Source organism: Lactuca serriola, chromosome 8 (assembly GCF_051521515.1).
Source record: "Lactuca serriola cultivar US96UC23 chromosome 8, Lser_US96UC23_V15, whole genome shotgun sequence".
Lineage (NCBI taxonomy): Eukaryota > Viridiplantae > Streptophyta > Magnoliopsida > Asterales > Asteraceae > Lactuca > Lactuca serriola.
Window position 1 is genome coordinate 10816762 of NC_136415.1, and position 10861 is coordinate 10827622.

The following is a 10861-nucleotide window of genomic DNA, read 5'->3' on the forward strand; positions in this document are numbered from 1 at the left end:
TCATAAACGAACCAGAACGTTGCACATTTACTTTTATACATAAAAACTCTATAAGTTCACTCATACTCAAATTGTATACAAATCATACAGAAACCCTAGAAGAAGATGAACAATAAAAAACCCTGATCGTGTATACAACCGAGAGAAAACTAAGAGTGTTAAGAGATAATAATGAACAATACAAATTGGAAACAAAATATATAAACCGAGTCAAGAAACGATCCAAGGATCAGAGGATTTGTGCTCGTGCTCCAGAAATAAATACACAATACACCCTGCGTAATAACTAAACATACAGAAACTACCCAAAGACCATAAATATTAAGTTTGACATTTAAAAATTATTACTCCCTCCGTTCCAATATTATTGTCCATAGGTAAAAAACATATAGATTAAGAAAAACATTAATTACCATTAACTTTATTTAATAAAATGACAGTTTTGTCCTTACTTTACATTTAATTATCCATTAAATGCTTAGTTGGTTAAGTAAAAATGAGGGGGCATTTTGATAAAAATGTTATTTATTATTAGAAATGGACTATTATTTTGAGACAAACCAAAAAGGAAAGATGGACTGTAATTTTGGGGCGGAGAAAGTATATTTTTAACAGGTCCCAAGAAAAAAGTTGAATAATAGAATAAAAAGTTGAATAATAGAATGGCAATCTAAAGTTTAAAGAGTTTAATAGAAAGCAGAATAATAGAATGACAATCTAGGTGTTCAGAGTTTAATGCAATACGGATCTACTTTACTACTTACACCAAATGGTAGACGATAAATAAATAACATAAAGCTTTTCTACAGGATGCGAGTCTGACACCATTATACCATCTTATGCAAGTTCTCTTTCAATAGGACTTGGAGCATGAGTAGCTCATTCATTTACTCCAAGCATACACATAGACCCTTTTGGTAAAGACGTACAACAACCAATCAATCAAAATGTATCAACTTAATTTATCTCAACTTAAGTTACAAAAATAATGAACTTCAAAACTAGATTAATTAAATAACATACAATCAAATGCGCCCTTTCACATGATGGTGCATGCGTGAGGATTGTCGTCACTAAAAAGTGAGGCAACCGCTTCATCGGAGGCAACAGCGACGGAATAAACCGAAGGGGTGTGAAAGAAGGTGTGCAGATTGTGTCCGGCAGCTTCATTCCTGTTGTAATAGTATTGATTTGCGATTTGGGTCGGGTACTTGTAAAAAGAAGCGAAATGGGAGGAGTAACCCGGATATGGCCATGGTTCGGCTGCTTTCCCTGCTCGTTTGATGGCTTTCAACACCTTTCTTTCTTCCAAGCCGTAGCCTTTCACCACGACCTTCTGCATCTCCATTTCTATTTCTATCTCTTCCACTCCTGAAAACACCACACCCACACCACCATTCTGTTATAGCTAATCGAACCAGCTTCATTCCATAACCATCGAAAAAAAGATTGTGTTGTGTACCTTTGAGCTTGAAGAGAGCTCTCTTCAGCTTGGAAGCACAGCCATGGCAGTCCAAGTTTGGAACTCTCACTTCCACCATCTGCAATTACCAATCATTTCAACCAGATAATTATACATACATGTACATCTAGAGAGAGAGGGAGAGAGAGAAGGGGGGATAGATAGACTTACAGACATTGCTGGGAGCATGCAACAGAAGATGGAAAAGTGGGCATCTATAGACACTCAATAAATACTCATAATCTTGTAGACATCTAATGTGCTTCATTGTGTCTGTCTGTCTGAGAGAGAGAGAGAGAGAGAGCATGCGTAGCGTGTATAATGAAAGCAGGGGTGGGTGTGCGACCCGAGGCCCAGACCCGAAAAGAGAATCCACTTTTGTGTCGGAATTTTTTACTTTTCGTGTTATATACTTCCACCATCCATCATTACTGAGTTACTACTCACTGATCATCACAACCACCATGTCCATTTCTTAATTAAAACACAATTTCCTTGAAAATTTTCTATGAAACAATCAAATTGTACTGTGTTGATTACTGTTGGAACTGAGGATACAAGAAGAGGATGGGTTGTGTGTTATTTATAGAGTTATTACAAATCAAAAGGCAAGATATTTGTCTCTATCCATATAAAAAGTTGTATATAATCACAAACAGTTCCGATGTATGATGTTGTAATATATGTGAAATATACTTGACACCCTGTGTAATGACTCGAAAACTTAACTATTTAACCATGTTTTATACGGTGTAGATCTAATCTTGATGTAGACGTTAATATAGATTGCTATTTTAAGAGAGGTTACCTACTTTAGGTGAATATGAGATGTAAGGGGAAACCCGCCATGTTGGGTTTGTGTGTGAAAGAAACTTTGAAGACCATGAACTATTGGTAATGTTTCTAATAATAGAAAAGTCATTTTGGATTGCTCTCAGGACCCATTTGAGCTAAAGATGAGAATTTGGCCCGAAAACCCTAACCGAACCGAACCGAATTAGACCCGAATAAGCAATTTGATTCGGGTAGTAAGCTTTATCCAAAGGATGGCTACAGTAACAACTAGGCAAGAGCGTTTCCTGGCAGTTTGCCAACGTAACAACTAGGTTAAATGTTTCCCTGAAGATTTTACCAGCATAACTACTGGGTATACATGGTTTCTGAGTGTTCGCGACAACGTTACATCTAGGCATAATATTATCCAAAAAAATTGGGCAAGGTATCTACCAGGTATAATATTATCCTAATGTCCTAAGCATAATTATATCACTAACGCTATTCAGTTAGTAATAATTATGAAAATAGTTGTAATGTAACCTGTATTCCCCTCCATAAAAGATATGAAAACAGTAAAGTAAGGTTGTGAACTCACCCTTGATATGTGAAATCGCTGATGTACGGTACAATTCATGGGTTCAGAACTCGGGAGGTGCTCGGGAATCAGTGGCACGAAAATAGAGAGAGAGAGAGAGAGAGAGAGAGAGAGAGAGATTTAGGTATGCTTTGAGGTGTGAGGAATTAAAATGTCGGAACCTACTATTTATAGTCGGTTTTCGAATAACTCTCGCATACGAGCTCCGTTTTCAACGACTCTTATATATATTCATGTAGGTCTCGACCTACACTACAACTTTCCTTTTGGTCGTTTTCACTAATTCTAACTTTCATTTTTAGCCTAAATTTTATAACCGTTTTGATTTTATAAAAATCATAACTCTCTCATACGGGTTCCATTTTAGGAGTTCTTTGTCTCAAAATTCTTGCTTTGAGTGGTACTACATTTCTCCTTTTGGTGACTTCTGCCAAAAAGTCAACCGTTCCCCTCGTAGTTTTTGACGTTGCAACTTTTAGTATGCGATAGATTTTTATTTACCATAAACTTCATATCTCTACCATACTAAGTCGGATTTTTGCGAAGTATATATTTTTAGAATCACGAAAATGCGTACATTGTAAAAATGTTAACATGTTGCTACGGTGACACAGTTTTTTGTGCACTTATTTCTGAGGTTGTTTGTTGACGTAATTAAGGACACAAATCGAATATATTTCTATATATGTTGAACGATCACATAGTTTTCCTATTAGATACGATTGACATTGTTAGACACTAACGACGGTTGGTTACATATTTTACGGGTTGCCACACATGGTAGTCCCTCCGCGTACTTATCAACTTTTGTTAGCTCGTCGGGTACAAGGCGCAAAGTGGAATCCATCTCGTCAGTGAAGGCATTGGTATACTCATCAATGGACATGTTGTCGTTCTTCAGTGGCAAAAACTGGTTTTCCAACTCTAGCATGTTTTGGGCTGAGCAGAACTTGCATTTAAAGTGAACCAAGAACTCTGCCCAAGTCAGTTGTAATGGCTCATTATGACTTATGATCTTTCCTAAGATGTTCCACCAACAGACAGCCCCAACCCTAAATCGATGCACAACACAAGTAGTTTGGAACTTGCCCTTGCAACCACACGCTATGAAGGCTAACTCCATCTCATAAATCCAATCCATAACTTCAATCAGATCTTCTTTTCTATTAAAAGTTGATGGTTCTCAAGTCGTAAAGTCCTTGTACTTGCATTCACTCATATCGAATCCTCTCTTTGGGTGATTCCTCCTAACCACTAGTTGTTCAGCTTTGTCGACAATCATACTATAGCTTCCCTCTTCAGACTGAACTTCATTCAAAACTAGTTCAAAAATCGATGTCGTAATTCTCTCTTATTCTCTTGGAGTAGTTTTCCGGTCTCCTCCATTTTCCCAGCTAGTATCGCCTGCAATATAGCTTGAACTTCTGCCATCGTGATCGGTTTAGCTGCTGGCACAACTCTTGGTGCACGCTCGATCACATGTCGAGGTTCAGGATGTTGCTCTTTGTTACCATTTCCTAGTCTACGTCGTGTTCTCACCATGACGTTCTGTATACCAAAACAATCGTTCAGGGTACCAGGGTTGCAAGTATATTATGATAGGGAAGATTTTAGTTATATTTTAGATGTATGTTGCTCCTTATCACTCCAAAAAGTTATGTCAATTCTAATACATTAATTTATACGTTTAAAATCATGAACACATAAAATTTCCAAATCAAGGTCGCCAATAGAGCTTAAATCTAGTCAACTAATAGCAATTTAGGTAGGTAACGTAAGGCGCACTATATTACAAAATCATTTAGCACATAACAGCAATATATGCATATTTTCCTAAAGTAAGCTAGTGTTTGTGTGAATTCAGGTATACTACCTAAAATAAAATAAACACACACCTCACGATCATCACTTAGCATTTTAAGTTTAAGTATATAAATCCTTATAATTCATAGTTCATGTAAACTAATGCTCTGATACCAATTGCGACATCCCCATTTTCTCTACCCAAAAAGACTTTTTCTTTACGCTTATTTTAAAACATAGTATTTATTATAAATACGAAATTTGTCCCATAAAAAGTATTTTCGAAGAAACGTTTTTCATTGATGATTAAAAACTTGGGATGTCATAACTAATATAAGAAACATAAGCATAAACATAGTCATTACAATCCTTACAACATCTTATTATATTAATGGCCTACATCTCCTCGAATCTCTCATCAAATTCAAACATCATTAACCATATACTTGTGTACCACTACCTATGATACAAAGAAACTGAGTGGGTCAGGTTGGGAATCCTAGTGAGTACATATGGGTTTCAACCCACAATAATATATTTAATTTGTCTATTTATTTATTTCACATCAAACAATTAACTTGATTACCCATCCTCGTTTTCTTATATACTCATCTCTAAGGGACTTATCCTAAAGATCATCATGAACATCAAGTAGACAATATTGTTTCAGGGATTCCTCCGCAATATGTGTCAGTAAGGAATAGAGTTCATCGTATGAACATGTATTTCATCAACTACAAGTTGTGAACCTGCATGTGTTATATTGGACTGTCTACAATAATTTGTGGTTTTCATATGTACTCTATTAGATGAATACATCGTTAGTATAGTAGTACTATTAAATTTGTGCTCTATTATCATTATTTTCATCTTTCCTCGTACTATAAAAGTCATGGCATCTTATCATCATTTTCATCTCTCAACACCCTTCACTACCCAATGTAATACAAGTATGAAAATACATATACAATTAAATCATATAAACATCATCTTATATTATTTCATTTAACACGAAACATCTTAAGCACAGAGTATAAGCACGTATAACATTTGATTATATAAATACTTCATATATATGTGTAAGATGAAACCAACTATGTAATCACTTGTTCAAATTGGATGAATGGTGATTTAGGAAGCGCTTCACCTAACACTTCAGTTTTTCCTTTGATACGACCTAAGTATACATTTTGCTAAGTCTTAGTCATTATTTCGTAGTTATTGTGAGTATAATGACGATAGTCTAGATTCCTCAATAATCCTAATGAATATTGATTTATAGCTGATAAGGAGCAACCAGGTAAGATCATATCGGAGGTAGGTTCATATGGTATACATAGTATCCTGTTTGGAAATTCCAATTTATACACCTCATTAAATCTAGCCTAGACATCACCTCCGTAAGTAGATCAATTAGTATAATGACATTGAATTACTGATAAATCTTATTTATAGATTCATAATAACGACTATGAGTATAAATACAAGTTACACTTGAAGTGTAGTAAATGCAACTTAACTTACAGAGATTTCTTAGGGAAAACTAGAAAGTCGCACGCATAACTCTGGCCCAAAAGCTTCTATTTGTTGAATTTTCTAATACCTCAGGGCTTTGCCAAATATCCCTAAAATCTAAAGAAATGCAGAACTAAAGGGTGGAAATTTGCACAAAGAAGGCCTGGAAGGGTGTAAGGAAGTGAGGAGCTGAAGCTTGCCATTTATAGACAAAACTCGAGCAAGGTGCGCCGCGCAGTATGGCGACATCGATCCTGCAATCTACAGACACATGTTAAAATTCTCCTGGTCCACACCCCCTGCTTCTAGAAGGTGCTCGCCGTGCAACCTACATACGTGTGGCGCTTCTCGAAAAACTTAAGAAAATCGTATCTTTCACATACAAGCTTCGTTTTTTACCTTCTTTATATCCATGCGTAGCTATCAATGAGCATTACAACTTTTATTTAGACTCCGTTGGCAAATTCTAACTTTATTTTTAAATGTATATTTTTAGAAGGCTTACACTATTAAACTTTGAATAAAAATCGTAAATTTTCTATACGACATCTGTTCTCGACTGTATTTTTATTAACAGACTCCTATTCACGAGATCTTTAACTCTTGTTTAGATTTGTTTTGCCTAACAATCGACCGATCTAAATTTTGATTCCATATGCCGCACACTATTGCGCCGAAACTTCGAAAAATCATAACTTCCTTATACGAATTTATATTTAGGCATTCTTTATATGTACGTTATCGCCTTTACGGTTACTACGAATTTCTTTTAGAACAATTAGGCTAATAAGCACTTTATCTCCGATTCACTTTTTATGACACACATAGTTGTGTCAATTTGATCGTGAAACTCCGAAAAAGTGTAGCTTTTTCATACGGAGTTGGGTTTAAGCGTTCCTTATATCTACTAGATCGTCATTACGACTACTACGTCTTTAGCTAAGATTATTTACACTGTCTTAAACGTCTAGCCTGAATTCACGGACGTTACACTATTAATAGAATAAACCTAAATCTATTTGGGTGCATGTACACATAAGGTTTGTATTATGTTTACGCTTCCATAACTAATGTGTATAGATGCTAGAAAACCCATCCAAATTAGTGTGTCCATGAAGGTGACGAGACACGTAATTATGTGTTTCAGCCTAATATCTATATAATGAAATGATTTCTTCAATGGTTTCTTTTTGCGTATCAAAACCAGAATTGGTAAGGGACGATAACAAATTACTTGCAAGAATCGTGAGATCAGTGTACGAGGGTATGATTGTTGAATGAGCTAAGGTATCCCCTTGGTCTAATAGTATGTAAATATTGTCACGTAATGTTAATTGTGAAGGGTTGTTAGGACCCGAGTTGGTTATTAGAGTTCATGATGTGGTGTTATTGTGGACTCGATGGTAATCTTGATAGATCAATTCGGGTGTGGAATTATTGGTTTGGTTCACGAGGGTTATAAGCCCTAAATTATGGATTTAGCATATATGTGAGACCAAAGTAACGACTTACGGGGTTAAGTCGTTTAGCGGTTATATTATAGGCTTTATCAGTTTGGTAAAAAATGGTTACCGAGATTAATTCGTTGTAAGGTGAATGATCATTATGGTAGATATGATAATTAAGCTCCTAGTAAATTGGTACAAGTTCTGTAGAACTTGGTATTTTGTCTGAATAGGTTTTGGACAATGTGAAATTTGAGAGGCAGCACAAGCCTAAAGACCAAAGCTAAATATAGTTGTTAATAACCAAATAGGTGAGTACATATGGTTTTTCCCTCTAGGATACATGGCATATTAGTAAAGTTATGTTTGAAATGATTTGATATGAATTGTTTGTTATAGTCATGAACTGTCGAATTACCCAAGGGACCAATATTACTTGGGGACCATATGGGGACTAAGGAGATTCTGTCGGGGAAGGTATGTCCCATCGTGAAATAGAAATCCCAACCCTTGGGGTTTTGTCTGGATAATTAATTCTTCGTTAGTTGTCAATATATGTCAGGAATCACCTATTAGAAGGGTGTGACATCCCCAAAATCTCGGCCAGAAAAGACCGATTTCATTTATGCTTTTTAAAATAACTTCAGAGTAAATCCTTTTGATTTAAAAGTGTTGCGGAATTTGTTCCCAAAACAAAACATGATAAAATAATATTTATCAAAGCATTTCATCAAGAGATGCATTTTCATTATATAGTCAAAACTCGGGATGTCATGTTCCGATACAGACCATAAAGCATAAACGATAACATTACAAGTCATTCAACAAATATATTCATATACAGACTTGTAAACAAAACAACTCGATGATTCATCCATCTTACGCCCTTGCGCCCCTTCCTGTAATACAAATAAAACTGAGTGGGTCAGGCTTGGGAGCCTGGTGAGCATATAGGGTTTTCAACCCACAATAAATATATTATATTTAATTTCACCAACCAATCACTATCCCGATTACCCATTCCCGTTATCCTCACTTTACGTCCCTAAAATAACATCTATCTCAAGGAACCTAATCTAGGATTTTCATCGGGACGGACATTACTGCTAAGGGGTTTCCTCAACAATAGATATCCTAAAGGCAACCATGAGAGGGATAGAGTACACCGGTGAACACATTGTTCACAACACCTACAGGTTATGAACCTGCTAGCGTTCCACTGGACTGTCTAGAAAGAGTCCGTGGTCGTTATCCATACTCCGCTGAATAACTAGATCAACAACAACAACAACATCGAGGCCTCTCATCTGTTTATTACACACCAACTATCTACCCATGTTCTACCCAACATATTAGTAGATATAAATATATATTTTCATACATAGTTTAAAACCTGTATATCATTTTCATTCAATACATATTCCACATAACAGATGAGGCATACCCACATAACACGTATTTCATAGAAAGTAAATCAGATCTATGAGATAGAAGAGAATGAATATACATTCACACTTATAACAACAAAATTATACGCATAAACAACAATATACTTAATACACTCAAACCATACTTTTATTATTATCATGTTTATGAAAGGTAGTATACACTCACTTGATCAGAAGATGATCGGACAGCACTACGACTTGCAGAAGTAGTAATCCTCAGCAGATCTGGAAGATTTCTACAAAAATCGAACTTCTCGCGGGCAGACCTTTGGCTCGGGAACCGCACTTCTCGGGATCTTCGGGATCTCGGGACTTGCTTCGGGGCTCGAGAATAATACCGGGGCTTCGGGGTATTTCTGGCACGCAAAATGATGCAAAACGGGAGAGAGAAGAGAGAAAATGAACAAAAGAACCGGCTGCCCTCGCATCCTGTACGCGGGGCGTACACCTGTACGCGGGGCGTACAGGTCCGAAATCGTCATGGCGTTCGTCATCCGAAGCCACTTGCTACGAGTGTCGACATCTTCAGTGTATGCGGGGCGTACTTCGGATCGGATCGCTGACTCCCCTTCGGATAATGCCGGATTTTCCAATTAAAATTAAATACAAATTATTTAATAAACTTCGGAAATTCATATCTTCTTCATACGAACTCCGTTTTCGACGTTCTTTATATCCACGCGAAGGTGAGACTATGCTCTACATTTTTCGTTTAGACTCCGTCGACTAATTTTAACTTTATTTTTATTATTTATTTTTAATAGGCCGCGATAGAAAAACTTCGTTATAAATTCATAACTTCTTCGTTTGACGTCCGTTCTCGCCTAACTTTTTATCGCTTCGATACCAACAACGAGACCTTCGATCCCCGTTTAGATTGCTTAGGCTAAAAACCGCTCGATCTCAAATCGAGTATTTCAGGCTGCATACCGCTAAGTCGAAACTTCAGAAAATCGTAACTTCCTCATACGAAGTCAGATTTGGGCGTTCTTTATATATTCGGAAACCTCGTTTCAACTACTACAACATTATCCAAAGATATCAAGTTTATTTTACACTTAAATTTTGACGCTTATTTTTATTCTTAATTAATCCAACCACATAATTAAGCAATTAAACACAAAACACATAATACTCAAATAATACACTTCTATTATTTCAAAACGGGTTACAAAGGTTAACCTAGACTATTATATCAACATTAATGACAGGCCCAGAAACACAGGCATTACAAAGGGTCACTTCTAATAGTGATCAATCATTTTACCTTTATAGAATCTCATTAGAATAAATCACATTATGACAATGGTAAGCATATCGGTTGGGAGAGTTGATTCCAACAATAGACATTGTTCTGCCAAGAGGGTTACTTCTGATATTAGCCACCTCTATATTGGAAGGGATAACTTCTAACAGTATTCAAAAATATTAGATTTGGCAGGTAGCTGAGTATAGTTATAGGTCTTGGCGGGTAGCTGAGTACTCTTGTTGAACTTGGCGGATAGTTGAGTTTGGTCATAAGACTCGGGAAGGTGCCGGAGGATTACATTGGATGAGGACATATATAACGCATTCAATATTTGTTTTATAAATGCATATCAGATTACAGATGTATCAGTTGTAATACTCGAATTGAAGTTTTACAAATGTATTTGTAAATGAATTGAAAATTTTTGGACCATAATTTTTTAAATGGGCCCATCAACCGAAAATGTTTTTAAATTACAGAATTGTATTGCATAAAAAGTATGGGTGTTACACCTTGCTTGTATTGTTACAAAAAGTTGTAAATATTGGTGCACTCAGAAACCGAATA

General features: G+C 36.1%; 1 protein-coding gene across 2 annotated transcripts; it reads right to left on the reverse strand.

The window, feature by feature from the left end:
* Nucleotides 1-827: 827 nt before the first annotated feature.
* LOC145068594 (heavy metal-associated isoprenylated plant protein 31-like) lies at nt 828-1758 on the reverse strand. Of its 2 annotated transcripts, none has more exons than XM_079015581.1 (3): nt 1638-1745; nt 1463-1541; nt 828-1371 (listed from the first exon to the last, which is right to left on the reverse strand). In XM_079015581.1, exons 1-3 carry the CDS (start codon nt 1728-1730, stop codon nt 1040-1042), a joined length of 504 nt encoding a protein of 167 aa, XP_078871707.1. In that variant the 5' UTR covers nt 1731-1745; the 3' UTR covers nt 828-1039. The 2 variants fall into 2 exon arrangements, with proteins under 2 accessions (XP_078871707.1, XP_078871708.1); XM_079015582.1 differs by having other exon boundaries at nt 939-1371; nt 1634-1758.
* Between the last annotated feature and the right edge of the window lie 9103 nt (nt 1759-10861).